The following is a 16,098-nucleotide window of genomic DNA, read 5'->3' on the forward strand; positions in this document are numbered from 1 at the left end:
AAGTGATTAGACTGCATAGTAAATAAGTGACCCCCCCTCAACTTATGTAGAATTTGGTTTAGTTTATTAGTTCAAATTAAATTAACAAACTTGAAAATCAGTTTTTAATTCAGAAACATCATGTAAGGATTGTAGCAATTCAAATAAGCTAAATAAATAAACTAAATAATAAACTTTCGATTCTAGTTAAATTTAGCTCCGAGTTTTCAATTTGTATCAAACGGTATAAAACGAGTTATAACGTAAACAGAGCAGAAACGCTCGGTTTCCCTCTGTGATTGGTTAGCTGAACGACGCGCTCGCTGATTGGTTGAGCGCGTGCTGTCGGAAACCGACGGCGCTCAAAATCGCTCTGCTCTCGCGCAGATGTGCATTCATTCTGTCAGAAGAGACGCGTCTACCGCTGGAGCGTTTATCATTGATGTGGATTACTTTATAAATCTTGTACATTTGAACACAGTCAGGTAAGAGGCTCAAAACTGATTGCTCATATATGTGTGTAAACAGATAAACGAAATAAAAAAATGAAAAAAACCGTATAAATAACGTCACGTCTATTTTGCAGGGGAAACTGACAATACACTGCGACTGAAGTCAACAAACGAAAACTAAACATGGTAAGTGTTTTTTTTTCCATTTGATTATTTTAATCCATACAGAAATTACATTATTGTTAGAAAACACTCTTTATGTTATTTGTGCAGCTTTAGTCTGCAACTTATACAGGTTAGACACATTTTAATTAATACTATAGCTTTATATATATTTTCTAAATATTATTTCACTATGATAAATAATATTGAGAGATTTATTTGGGTAGTTTTGTGACGGCATGCGATAATTTATTTATTTGTGGGTTTAGTACTGGCACCACAAAATGCTCAGTTCACTTGTGTTTCTGATTTACGATGGTAAACAGGTTCAGTAAATAAAATCATTGCTTAAAAGCTTTTAAGTCAATTAAAATTATTGTTACTACTAAGATGCTGCTTTTTGATCAGAGACCAATTCAATATTTGTACACACACACACACACACACACACACACTGCATTAATAATACTAGTTTTGTATTAAATACCAATATATAGGCCTAGACATTAAATGCACATAGAAAGCGCATCTACAGCATAAAATACTCTGAACTGTATTGTGGGTAGTAAAATGAAATGTAGAATTTATAAAGTGGTGTAGGTAAACCACCACCCAACCGTGTGCATTCTTCATATCCTCTGGTGGCCGCTGAATTATCACACACACACAAACACACTTGCATGCTGCTTCCAGCCAAATGTCTAAGTTCTCACAGCTGTTATAACATCACAGAGTAGTCACTCAAACCTGTCTGCGGGCTACAGTTGACTTCTTTTTAAGAGCCAGTTTACATTGTTAGTATTTTTTCTGTTTTAAAAAGCATTTGACTTGAGGGTGGGTTACGGGGGGATGCAGGGACTTTTTGGTTGTCGAGGTGTTGGCTCTGGATAGATGGTTTAACTTAAAACTCCAGGCTTTGGTTGAAATGAGATTACTGGGGAATGTTTTCACTCAAAACATGGGATGGAGGTTCACCTGGTTTCAGGAATGTTCACCCAGAATGTCTACCTGAAGGATTTAAACCAGACAGATTCTGCTAGTGCTTGTGTTGTTCAAGAAATTCATAATTCCCTCACCTTCATGTTTGTCCAAACCTTTATGACTGTATTCTGCAGAATGAAAAAAGAGAGATTTTGAAGAATGTTGGTCATTGTATGGACACAAATCACTGCCATTTCTCAAAATAGCTTCTTTTGTGTTTAAAGAAGAAAGTTATATACAGATTTCAAGCTTCACAAGCACAGATTGTCATTGTCAAAATATGATGTAATTCCCTTCCGGACCACAACAATACCTTTCAATCATGGACTTGGGAGATGCATGACCGAAATTTGGGCCAGGAAGTGACTCGTCTCTTTTCCTGTTCCCACAATCTGTCCGGATGCATCCCTCATACATCATACTTCGACTATTCTCCCTTGAGATGAGATTATGGATCGTGGATTTGTTTTTCTCCCTTTCATTGTGTGCAGTCGTTCTTGTAATGGGTCTAAACTACTGGAACAGCTCGGGTCAACTTAGGACTTGATTGATATGCCTGCTCCAAGTGTTGTTTTCCAAGACCAATATTTTTCCTGGACTCAACACTACTGGATGTGTCCAAAACTTGAAAAATAGTCTACCCATCCAACTTTTGTTGGCGGTACATCTACTGTCTATAATATCTTGCTCAAAGCAAAATGTATTCATGACTGTCTGTTATTTTGAACGATTATGCAAATAAAATTAAATATAATAATTCACATCACCAATTTCTTGTATTTCTCTTTTCTCCAGCTGTGTGTTCGCAACTCCGGTGACTGTTTCCGGGACCAGATGCAATACATGATGAGATCCCTGCAAGATCTAAAGCAGATAAGAGAACCCACCGATCAACCAAAATGCTCTTATGTGACCCGAGCCCACCAAAAGAGGTTACAACAGCGAGAACAGCTCAGCCGCCTGCGGATGTCTGACGTCAGCGACGCTAGCACATACGATTCGGCCTGTTGCTTGGCCAGCCCGTTGGAGGAAGAAGAAGATGAAGTAGCTGCCGGGGGTCGTCTGCCTCAGGGATCCCCAAGCAGTGTAAAAAGTCTGGAGTTTGATTCCGGGTATTCAGAAGCATCGTGGCAGGATGAGGGTGTGGTGTTGAGACGGACGAGGAATGTACGAGTTTCGTCATCCGCGTGTGTGCGTACCAACCGAATCCGACCCAAATCGACATCGGACGCCTGCCTGGAGCGCTGGACTTCGTTTGAGGCCAGCGATCCTGAGGACTGGACTACGTCTTTGTTAACCAGGGGGCGCAATAGGCAACCTTTGGTTCTTGGGGACAACAGCTTTGCGGACCTTATTAAAAATTGGATGGACCTTCCGGAGTGTCCAGATTCGGCCGAACTCAAACCAAACATCGGACGCAAAATAGCTAAGGACTTTTTGGTTAACATGCGGAGGAAACTAACAGGGATGTCAAAGGGAATAGAGGAGAGGGGGAGATCTGTAGAGCCGTGCTTTAAACGCATGTCGTGCCCTGTCGGTTTTCAGCCTCCTAAACCGTTTTTTCACCAGTCCCACACAAGTTTGCACCAAGCGGGAACAGACTTTTACCAGTTCAGTGCTCTAATGAAGACAGGAAGTCGACAGCCCATCATTTGCAATGAAATCATTGGATATATTTGAGGGGTTTGTGGACTTGTAATTTCCTATAATAGGAGATTGTGGACTTTTTCACTTTCTACAGTATGCCTGTATGTGTTAATAAATATTGCCATCAATGTTATTTAAATGTTTTGTTAAAAGTGAAATTTTAATAAATGGAGAAGCTGAATCAAATGCATTTATATTGTTCAAAATACTTCCACTTTTTAAATGTCAGCTAGGACTTTCAAAGAGCGTTAAAGATCTGTTAACTCTACAACAGTGTTACAACATGCTGTATAATGTAACCCTGACCCGAGAGAAGCATTTAGCAAAATACTACACAATTTTCACAACTTATCGCTGCCATCCTCCTAAAACCTTGTATCTCCATATTTCGTGATTTTTATTTTTTGCCTTAAATCATTACCATTAGTCACCCTTTATGTTTGTCACTGAGTTTTGGAAATATCTAACCAACTTTGAAAACTATTAAAAAGTACTCGTCAATTTTGACCACAGGGATTATAATTTAAAAAGTACAGTGTTTCTTCCATTTTCTGAAAAACTGAATTTGGATATTCAAGGTTTTGGTAGGACAGCCACAATATGTTTTGCATTCTTAAAGATTTCTCATTAAAACCAGACCAACACAAATCTCCAACTAATAACTGAAATGTGACAACATTTCAAGAGACAAACAAATGGTTGGAGCCAATATCACTGGAAGTCTATAGGCAAGAAGTAGATTTTTCTTAGTCATTTTAGGTGAACTATTCCTGTAATGGCAAAGACATATAGTTTGAGATGAAAGAGCAGACGCAAAGCTTATTCTTTACGTTTTGAATTTGCATGTTTTTCACATGCAATGCTCCACCAGCTGAGCTACAGAAACACAATATTTCATCCATGTACTTTTTGCGTTTAACTTGCCCTAGTTATTTGGCTGAGAAGCAAATATGTAGTTTGGTCACATGAGGTTAAGATCAAGGTGCAAATATTAAATCTCAAGGTTTTTTTGTGGTAACAATTGACCCCAAAATTTAATAGCCAGACAAAGCACCCAGTTTTCAAGTCATTCTTTTAAAGTAATGTAATGTGATAAGGTAAGCTTCAGTTCACAAAAGTCTTTAGATGACTAAATAAAATCAGCTCAAACTAAACTCGATTGAGCTGTCTCTAGATCTGTTTGGTCTACATACATGACAATAGAGCGCTCATGGGTAAAAAATAAAGTTCGAACATACAAAGACAAAATCCAATGAACTTTCTATTTAAAACAAGTACAGAACACCTTACATGCTATCCCACTTACACACTATGAGTTCAACGGCTTAACATGGCTTAACAACAGCCTTATCGTTTTGTTTTCATGTAAAAATTTCAATACTTATTCAACCCATTTTCAGACACATTCTCTAAAATCAAGGGTGTTTCCCACTAGATTCTGTCTTCCCTAAAAGGTCCCTAAAATATTTAATGACTTAACCATTTATAGTGGTTTGCGTTCACATCTTATATGATAATTTCCATTGTTATATTAACATATATAATAAATCATTATCTTGGTGATGTAGGGCTGTCTTGGTGACTTCATCTAAGGAGGTATCTGATGGGCGGGACATTCAAGCAATCCTCATCTTCAGCAAACGATGGAATGATCTCCAACATCTCCTCATGAACCGGAATCTCACTCTTGGTTACAGAGCGTATCAAATCAGATATGCTGCAATGAAATGGAAAAATGGTGAATCCAAATCTTTTTACCATTAAACCAAAGCCGAACTAATCCACGTTTCAAACAGCAGATCATCGCCGTGAAACGATTTAAGATGTGACTTGTGGTTTCATGTTAAACTTGCATAACAGTAGCAGCGTGTTTGTGATGTGTGTGTGTTTGGAGCAGCGTATGGGTGTGGCTGTAACTCATAATCACTGTAGTACAGGAAGGTCACAGAAATAAATTCATCAGTTTTCCTCCCAGTTTGCAGACTTGCATTATGTGCAAAAACAATGTACTTTGCTAGTGGCAAGTAAATATCTGTATATTTTCTATGGTGTGTGTAACATAACAACGAGGGAAATGTTAAGATTGATAAAATATTCACCCTTCACACCTAAGCCTCTAAAGAAACACGTATATACACATAACCAAACCGACAGCTGTTACACACAGACATTAGGAGTTTAGCATAAAGCAGCGCTTGTCATCAACTACTTGATTTTTTGGCTTCAATTGTCAGAGGCCAGGAAGGATCTGAGATCTCTCAACAGATCGTGCAAGATGCACAGATGCAGAAGGAAGGTGAGGGGGTTAATGAAGGTGTGTGTCTCTAAATGTCCGTCATGCTAGAAGGTTGTGTCCATACCTAAGGAAACCCCTTATTATCCCATTATCATCCAAAATAAACAAGAATGCCAACGAATATACTGTGTGCATGTCAAAAAGCATCCTAGGTCATGCTTAAAAATGGTTGTTAATCTATGTGGATTTTAGTGGATGCATGAACTGACTTGTTATTGATCACATTAACAATAGACATAGCTAACTTAACATCTGGCAACCAGTTTATGGACACATACATTGATGGCTTTAAACATTTAATGTAGGATATAAGAAGATATGAATGATGCTTTGTAATATTACTCTCAAAAACAGATGTATATCAAAGATCGGCACCTTAGGTTCATGCGAGCCTCATGGTTTGAGTCACTGTACAACACAGCCGGGCCATAGTACAATCCGGTGATGGTCAAGTTATACTTGTCCTAAAAATGAGAAATATCAGCGTGAATTCATGAAGCATGAATCGTTGTGCTTTGAATAAACATTGTCATGTATGTGCGCTATCAATGTAGGGTTGTCACATTATACCGGTTTTGGTAATAACCGTGAGACCATAAACCACATTTTTGGTCTTGTGTTAATTCTACACATATCGTGATATAGTTTTATATTTGGTATTTGGAATGCCAATAATTGAATAAAAAACAAATACAAAATTTGACTGATAGCATTATTTATAATAAAAAAACTTTCAACACAGCGATAATGTTGTTGGAACAGATCATCTCATCTACGATAACTGCGCAGTAAAATGTGATATCGTGACAGCCCTTTTTTTTAAGATCAGTATTTTAACATGTTTTTGCAACATTTACTATTTCGAATGTATTTGATGTTTTTCTAATGTGAGCAAGTTTTATAACAGACACAGTGTCTACACCGAACCCAATGGTGTGTGTGATATCTGAAGCGTGTGTGCTTTAACCTTAATGTGTTTCAACAGTTCCTCCAAGGTCATTTCCTCTCGACCCTTGTGTCGGCCCTGAAGCAGGAAGTCCTCCCAGATAGAATACTGCTTCCCTGCAACCTGCCGACAGACACGACACACCAGCTCTAAAACTTAAGTGTAATAATGCGCACTCTCATCTATATTCTTACACGCACTTCTGACATGAGGTTTATCAAGTTGATTCGATTATGCCCAGTTCACATGCATTGTTGACAGCTGATATGCATCTCTATAATCCTGTTAACACCTTTAGAGTTAAAGATGTGGATCTGGAGGTCATGGAGGGTGTGAGACACCAGAGAAAGTGAGAAAGCCAACGTTTCAATAAAAGAACCAAACGTCTTATTGGCCAAATGGAAGAATCACTTATCCATAACCGTTCATTTATGGGTTAATATCTATAATGTTGATTTGATCTGTAAATTGCTGAAATATAAGCTCGGCTTTTCCTCTAAAAAGATATGAGTTGTATACACTTCTGCATCTTGCATGAAGTAACTTGCTTCAAAAAGATTAAAAGCATTACTGATTAAACATTGTGAACATTTATTCAAAAACGTATCTATTTCTATCAGTGCAAAATGTTTTGCCCGAGGTGCACTGAAACAAGAGCAAGCAAGGATGTATGTAAACGCTCTATAAAACAGCCCCATGTCTTGACTTGACTGGAAGCAAACGGCAAGTGTATAAACTTTCTCCAACAGCATTTCCTAAAATAGACTCCTCTCATTTCATCAAGCATTCCAGCACCAAAAACAGATCGCAAAGCCAGGCCTTAGATCTTTTCTGAAGAGAAACACTACACTCTAAAAATGCTCTGTTATTTTTAACCCAGCGTTGGGTTAAAAAGGGCCAAACCCTACGGTTGGGTTAAATTAACCCAGAAAATGTTTATACTTGAAACAACAATGGGTTAAAACAACCCAGCGTAGGTTCACCCAACGGCTAGGTTCGTCTCTTTTGACCCAGCATTTTGGGGATTGTGAAAAACCAAGAGACTGAACCGGTGATTTTCTAGAAAATATAAAATAACCTCAACGGTTTCTCCGAGACCGCAATGAGCAAAATGTATTCCAATGAAGAAGTCCACCAGAAAATATATTTTCAGAATAGATCTAAACAATTTCCAAAGACGGATTTACGTTATAGCTCCACAATCGTACTTAAATGTTCAAATTAAGAACGCAGCAAAGACTCATTCATTTATTTTACCAGGGTGTTTTACCAAAGATCTGTCACACTGATTACACATGATAAACTGTCATATCACTTCTGCCGTGAATTACCAGCGGTTCATTTGTTTAAGATCCTTCCTGATCTCATAACAACATGCATCTCATGATAAACACACTAACAAAAACCACAGAAAGGATCTTTATGGAAATGAAACATAGATCAAGTATAGTAACCGCAAGAATGACACTCTGCCTCACATTTCAAAACCTCTGCAGAAGTTGGATATATCCCAATTTGTGTAAGTTATGCATTGGTTGTTATTTTGAATAAATTGGTTGTATTAGGTATGTGCTAACACTTCAAATACTTTAATGTAATAAAGGTCATAGAGCCCAAAAGCGTCTCGGGGTAGAATTTCACACAGACAGCCCTGTAAATAGTAAAGCATATCTTTTCAACCACTGCATTCTTTAAACCGATCACTTTGTCATGCTGTGGTTGGAGAGATACATCTACTCCACCCGTTCTGCGGCTGTAACTTCACTTTTAGAAGACGAACTTCCTTCATGCTGTGTGCGTGCTGTTGTATTCAGCTTTAATACTGACTTTATTAGTTACCTGCATGTTCATGGACAAGATACTTAGTGTACAATAAGACGAATAAAGTAGGGATATCAAAGCATGTGCATATCTAAGCCAATCTAATTTCAATCAACCAATCAAATGATTTATGGCGTATGCCAACGGCCACTCCATGCGAGGGAGAAAATAAGCAGGTTCTTTGGAAACGGAGGACCTCAAACCCTCCAGAAAGCCTCCCAGATCCAATTATTTTCGGCCGTGGGCCATCAGAATCAAGGCAAAGTTATTATAATGGGTTTGATTAGTAGAAAAACATATATATTTAATAAAGACATTAGTTGCAAGGCCTTAAATATTTCAATGACGGCTGTCATTTATAAAATGATGCTGTTAAAGAAATCTGTAGTTTCTACAGTCATTTGGAGATGAAAATTATTCGAATGTAAAAGTATTTTTAAAGACATAAAAGCTGTGTGTGATTAGTAAGTTCATTTTTTACTCGATTGACAGACAAAAAAAAATGTTAAACAAAATAAATAGTGAATGTTTCATGTCACTATACGTGTGTGATTAATCGCACGAAAAGGTGCGATTAATCGTGATTAAAATGTTAATCTATTGACAGCCCTAATTTAAACACAATTTTAAAAACAAACTAGTCTGGGGCACTTTTGACAACCATAGTATTTTTATCTACTATGGGAGTCAATGGGGGGCAAGATCTGTCTGGTTATAAGCATTCTTCCAAATATCTTTCTCTGTGTTCAAATACATTTATACCGATTTGGAACAACTCAAAGGTGAGTAAATGAAGACAGAATTGTCATCGCTTATTTAAGACAATTTGACTTTTAATTCTTTATAAACAAGTTATTTTAGTATGAAGTGCGTCTTTCACTGAGCACTGAACTGTCGCAGTTGTTACACACCATGCAAGTGAAAAAGCTATAAAGACTTGATCCAAACATGTGAGCTCATCACTCTCAAAATGGAGAACTGCCAAAATTCTCATCTGTTCTACATAAAGTGGATCACAGGGTACATTGTAACCAGGGCTTCAACATGTGTCTCCACACAAGCCACGCTAAAGTGAAGGAGCGCACAACTGTTTTACCCCGGGATTATACAGTAGACAGAATCGCTGTACAACAACGGAACCATTTCTTTTCAAAAAATAAAATCCATAGTACATTTCAAAACATTCTCCTCCTCCGTAAACTGGACTACACCCTCTCTGCAATCAATTCTCTGAATTTCAACACAGTACGTTATCTCACAGAGGTCTCTGCAAGAAACCAGGGTGGTCATTCATTTGCTTATCAGAAACAAATCCTTATTAGAGCGTATAAATACTGACGATCACAATTGATAACACAAACACACGTCATGCTCAAATTAGTACAAAAATAAACAACATGGAGTAGCCAACCAAAAACAATCCATTTAAAATATCTACCAAGTGCTCAGCCTCAAGTTTTACACGTCTCGACTGATACAAATCATGCTTTCAAAATCAGCACCGTATCACAAAGACGTAATAGTGTATATGATTGAAACTGTGTAAATATAACAATGGTCAAGCCACTGGGGGCTGAGTAGCGATTGACAGCAATTGTTGTTTGGCTGCTCGATGAGACCAGCAACACAAAAGCTGATTCTCACAGACAGGAAGCCTGACACAAAGGGTGCAGCACGATAAGTCACACTTCCTGTGGAAAAAAATGGATATTGAACAGCTCACCTCATCTAAGATCACGGGGAAACCAACGCTCGCCAAAACTCTAACAATGGATTCAATTTCATAACTTATAAAGCTGCAACTCTGTTTTAGTTTTGATTCCAATCCAAGAGACCATGCTGCATATCCATTAATGTATGAGACGGAAAATCTGGGTTGTAAAACATTGTTTAGCCACACAAGACGAGTGACAGTGTGGATAAGCGTCTTTTGCTTGTTTCTTTTATAATAAACCGATCATTACAATCATCTTCTCCTGTAGGGATCTGTGGGGAAGTATGAAAACTGGAATCCGTCTTACAACATTCCTTGAAATTCCAAACTCTCTGTGAATCACCCACAAAGGAGCGGTATATCAGCTTTGGAGCTGGAGCTCTGGAAACAACCGACTCCAGGTCAAAAGAAGATAAATAATCCATTTCCTTTTGTCCTGTTAACTCTGTTGTTACAGTATAAACACGATCAGCTGATATTCTAGCGTCATGCCAAAACAGATTTGAGCGATGAAATGGGATGCAAATGGCTTCTCCTACAGTCAAAATATGGCCTTGGGGCAGAATATGACAGCCAGCTGATCCACAAAGTTCTGCCAAAAATACATCAACACACACACAATGGATTGGTGGTTGGCAGTAGCTGCTGATGAACAGGTTAGTTTAATGTAGACATTGGAATTTGGCTGAGATTTTTAACATTACTGTTATTTTAAAATATTGTTCATATTCTAGTACAAATGTGTTTTTTGGCGAAATACTGTGTGACACAAGACGCATTTAAGCTAAATTTTAGAAAGCGTTTTATTAAATAATATTTAGAGTTTTGATGATTGATGTGTTGGAATAAGCAAACAATCAAGAAAGAGTCAGTCAAGAAGTTATATGTAAACCATAATATCCTACTGTTTCTGATGATCTCAATTTACACCTTCAATAACAAAACCAAGACTGATTTCTTTACAATAGGACGGAGAGAGTGAGATCGTGTCTGTTGTTAGGAAATGATTATTGATCTGTGTTACTGAAGCCCCCCGGGGGGAGCAGATGGTGTAACCAAAACTCTTCTAAAGGACATTTCTTGACGTTTGTCTACAGGAAGACACGAGATGTCAATCAAACCATTATACTTCTCAGCAGGGCCCAAAATTAACCTGTCATATAGATGTTTTATATAAGCCATGAAGTTGTTTTACATTAGTTTTGCATGTGTTTTACTGCGGCGATGGCAGAGGAATGGATTAGGTGTTTTTTTTACTAAAAACTATTTGCAGCAATAGATTTTTTAAATCAGTTTAATGTGATTTGAAGTCAATTTAACCGTTTTGTTTTTAAAGTGTAAAAGTCATACTGGAAAGTAAAGAAACTAACTTTGGCAAAGGTCAGATGTCTTACCGTAAAATTTACCGTAAAGTCACATGAGCATTATTTTTACACGTGAAACATTGAGAGTTTCAACAGCATGAGGGTTTATTCTGGACCATTCCGTTCGATTCCACTTCTGTCATCACTCTCTTTAATCTCCTCAAGCTCATGCATATCTCCTGCTTGAACAGAATGGGGTAACAAAGGACTGAGGGGTGACAGCATGGCAGGCAGTCTCAGAGGATTTGACACATACACTACAACTATAGTCCCTCTCTGAATAGACCTATTGACGTGTTAAAGAGCAAACAGAACTTTCTGATTGTATCGGCGATGAGGGGCACCCACCTGACTGACGGCTCGTGCCAGAAGGAGACGGTCAATAGAGTTTGTTTCTTCCAAATGGTGCATTTGGTTGAAGCGGCCCTTCACCCGCATGCAAAGCAAAACAGTGCTAAATACAGCCTATTTTTCCCTTTAGGGTAGAACTCTCCTCTGGGTCATCAATGGCCCCATAAATTCAGAGGCCCAATTGCTATTGGCAACAGTACATGACAATATTCTTTTGCGTTTAATGCGTTTTACAGTTTTTCCTTGTTAACCGATTTTCCAGTGAATGCATCTGAATGGCCCACTGACTGTGATCAATAATTTCTGCCACGTACATCAATATCATTGATCACTTTCCATTAGTCAGACCAGGGCTCAAGGGTCACGTCCTGTAGTGTTGAGTAATGTAACTGGATTGTAGGCTTGTCGCACACGGCCTGTGCATCTAAAATGATACAGTGACGATGTATACTATATGAACCTTTACAGCCATGGAAACTGTAAGAGATCTCTCCAGTTTTTACTTTAATCTACACTTCTAGAGGCATTGTGGCATTTCCAGTTCAGCATCTGTTGCTTAATAAACACAAAAATATAAACATTCGTGTAGATATTTAGCAAATATATTTATTTACATCAGTGGTTCTTAACCTTTTTTGGGCCAGCGCACCCCTATCCATTTTCCGCAAAGATTCTGGATGAGATTAATCGCGATTAATCGTTTCACAGCCCTAGTAAAAACACTAGAATTGTGTTCATTAAAAAATAAATATGAAGATTTTTTGTTATTTTGACCAGTTTGTCCTGTTTCAATTTTCTACAAATAAATGCTAATAAAACTAATAATTAATAATTAATTTTCATTTGGAATATAGAATAGAAATCTTTGTCATTAGCAAACAGAATGAAACAAAAATTGCACAAACCTATAAATAGCAAAACTTAGAAGAACTGAAAAGTTTTTTGTCTGTGGCCGTATACACACTATAGTCCTTAAAGACAAACTTTTAAGCTCCTCCTACTTTATCCCTTACTTTTTATTTTGAATAAAAATAAAGCGTAAAATTATATCACCCCAACTCCAACAAACCTCACGGCATCGTGGGAACAAAAGCAGCAAAAAAACCTCATGAAGCATACCTGTGTAATTGTTTCAAATGGCACAGATGGCCATAATGACTCAAGATGAGTGTAATTTCTTCCCTCAGCTGACGTTCCTGCATGAAAGCTGAGGATGGTGAACGATCGTAAGCAATCAGACAGGAAATAAAGCTGTGCGTCTGGGAGGCCTGGCGGTGTTGACATGGGGTCTGGCTCACATGGGCCGCACTTGGGTCAGCAAAGTGAGTTTATGGGTTTTTTTCCTAGCCGAAGGTTGTCATTCTTGTCGCTAACAGAATGACATTTGATCAGTTTGTGTTTCAAGATTAAACTATGAAAGACCTAGCTGCCTTGCATTCTTGTTTTGGGGGAATAAGGCAAACACTAAAAAGAAACTTTATGGTATCATCATCATTCAGTATCATCATCTATATCAAAGGACTATGTCAATGCAAATGCAATGCGACTGCAACAGACAATTCAACGAAATACTTTCCAAAACAAAAAAGTCTGTTGACGTGGTTCTATGACGTATGTATATACCAGATACAGATATTTGGTGATGTATTGAAACTAGGAATATCATTTATGACACAGAAAGCAACCGTGATCTTTACAACAATTTAATTCTGTTCCTCTCTCAGTACTTCTATATTTGATATTGACGTGTGTTCCATGAGACTGAACTCGAAATTTATACTTCCCATATTCTGATATTAAAATGATCTGACCTTTCCATTAAAAGACAAGATCTACATACATCCGTCCGGTGAGAACTAGGGCTAAAGAGCAGTTGACTAAGCAACACATGGACGATTCCATTTGTGAGACAGCAGCTGCACCAAATACATATCTATTCATAATGCAAGGCGGCTTGAGTGCCTTTAAACACATTTAGCTCATCTGAAACGTGCCTTCGGAGAACACGGTTGATGTAGATTACAAGTTTACAAGTTCAGTTACAAGTACTGAAAACATATTGTGAAAGCATGTTTGGAACTACTGACACTTTTGAAATGACCTTCACATTTTGGCAGATATTTTGGCAGATACTGAATCCTAAAGGGTGGCTAGCGCTATATATGAAATCTGACCAGAGATCTACTGTTTTCACTTCACTCTACTCAACAGGCCAGCCCTGCAAATGAAGCACGCTGTGGGTTTTACGCTCAAGCTTAGATTCCTGGGGGATGTGTTTGCATGGAAACCATCTTAATAGAATAAATGTTTTCATCTGCCCTCCAGTTTCATTGCACATTCCTTTATATTTATCACCCAGTGTTTCACTTTTAAAGTTATATGCACACAAACAAACCACTGGCAAACAAATTAACATTAATTAACCTCATCATGGAAAATGCAGACTAAACATGTCATGTTTACTTTGCCCTTGTAAGGCGTTATCGAAAGATCACGTCTCCAACAGCAAACCAACCCAGACATCAAAACTCAAATTTTAATCCTTAAACAAAATCAAACTACGGATAACTTGAGACGGCGTGGCGTAGATGCTTAAAGGAACAGTTCACCCAAAAATAAAACAAATGATATCACTTACTTATAAACTATATAGTTATTAACTATAGAGTTTCCGTGGCCAAAAACCATCATAAGAAGAATAAATAAGAATGTAATGGAAAGGTTAACAAACATCATGATTGAGATTTTCAGATTATTTTATTTTATTAAATCAATTGTGAAAAGATGACTGTTATTATGTAATATCTCATCCATTAATTATCATATATATGGTCTTATTTTTACTAAAGTAAACACATATGGGTTTAAATAAACTAATCCAAACTGAAATACCATCTAATTTCAACCCTGATTCCAGAAGTGCTGCTGCCCATGGAGAGGTAATGATGGGAGAGCTCCTCTTTCCTGCACTCGGTACTAAGGGTGATAAAAATAAGTTGGTCTGTGGTCTGTTTGATCTCAACTACCAACTGAAAATCATTGGTGGGAAAAAGGACTCTAATCCAACTGGGATCACTTTGTGTGTAACATAAGAACGAGGCAATAACTCACAATGGGCTTGACACATGTGAACTGGGTGGTTCATCAGTGTGGAGAGAAAGAAAGGCAAAAAGCATAAAGTCCGGTCCACTCAGATTCTAATTCTGTCCCAGAAACACGTACTGGCTGATCTCATCAGGTGTAGCTAATCAGAGTCAACCAATAGTGATACAACACTGGCCTGTGTCCTATTTAAGTTGCCTTCTTACAGCTCCTCTACAGCTATTCAGTCGTGCCACACACTAAACCATATTAAATGATTATTAAACTTATTCTGCTTTAATAACTGTTCTGGTTCCCCATGTGGACGATATTGAAATTGCTGCACTCCTGCTAAGGATAGATAAAACAAAGCCTCTGCCCCTAAACTAAAATGTATATTCATCTCAAATAAAGCAGACATTTAACGGTTGTCAAATGATTAATCGCGATTAATCGCATCCAGAATAAAAGTTTGTGTTCACAAAATATATGTCTGTATTATGTGCGTATTAATTTTGTATTTATAAACACATTCACATACATGCATATATTTAAGAAAATATAAAAATGAATAAGCATTTTTTAATTTAATCATTGGTTAGTATAAACACATCTAAATATTTCATGAATATTTATACATCTATATGACGATTAGGTGTTTATAAATACAAAATAAATATGCACATAACACAGACATATATTATGTAAACACAGTTTTATTCTGGATGCGATTAATCGCGATTAATCGTTTGACAGCCCTAATAAATTTATTTGAACATACACTTCCATACAGTTCACTTGCTAAGTGCCTCAATAAACCTCTTTAAAAAAAATTATACGGGCAAACTTTTAGAAATGTTTGGGATGAAAGTCTATTCTTCAAACTATCCCGCATTTCTTAAACACCAGGAACAGTTTATTTGGTTTAACTCTCTTGTTGTGCACATGTAAGGGTCCGCCAGGATCTGTCACATCCCGATTCTATATGTGCCATTTGGAAATACGCCTTGATGACTTTACCATACAGCCGTATGGAAATCATGTTATTACTTCTGAAACTATTACGTTAGATGGCCACACACACACACACACTCGTGTCTAAAGGGCAAACTGGTAGAAGATCAAAGCTGAAATACAAAGAAAAACTTATTTAGGTATGTACTTAAAGTGTACATTCAAGAATTCGGCAAATATGTCAATTCTGAAGAACAGCATAAAATAATTGTTGTTTTACCATTTAATCCCATAATAACAACAAATTTTTGCAATAGATTAACCAGGAACAATTTTAATGCTCACTGAAG

The 16,098-nt window shown here is 37.4% G+C and overlaps 2 protein-coding genes across 2 annotated transcripts in view; one reads left to right on the top strand and one right to left on the bottom strand.

The window, feature by feature from the left end:
- The first annotated feature begins 370 nt into the window (after positions 1–370).
- On the top strand, positions 371–3,410 carry inka1b (inka box actin regulator 1b). The gene is made up of 3 exons (XM_079459710.1): positions 371–464; positions 566–617; positions 2,370–3,410. Exons 2-3 carry the CDS (start codon positions 615–617, stop codon positions 3,252–3,254), a joined length of 888 nt encoding a protein of 295 aa, XP_079315836.1. The 5' UTR covers positions 371–464; positions 566–614; the 3' UTR covers positions 3,255–3,410.
- The window catches only part of uba7 (ubiquitin-like modifier activating enzyme 7), a 28,238-nt gene continuing 15,503 nt past the window's right edge, over positions 3,364–16,098 (bottom strand). Inside the window, exons 23-25 of the mRNA XM_079459708.1 lie at positions 6,485–6,586; positions 5,893–5,981; positions 3,364–4,938 (exon numbers count right to left, since the gene is read on the bottom strand). Coding sequence (XP_079315834.1) covers positions 4,806–4,938; positions 5,893–5,981; positions 6,485–6,586 — 324 coding nt within the window. The 3' untranslated portion in view covers positions 3,364–4,805. The remainder of the gene's footprint in view (positions 4,939–5,892; positions 5,982–6,484; positions 6,587–16,098) is intronic.

The sequence above is a fragment of the Barbatula barbatula genome (genome assembly GCF_947034865.1).
Source record: "Barbatula barbatula genome assembly, chromosome: 7".
Taxonomy (NCBI): domain Eukaryota; kingdom Metazoa; phylum Chordata; class Actinopteri; order Cypriniformes; family Nemacheilidae; genus Barbatula; species Barbatula barbatula.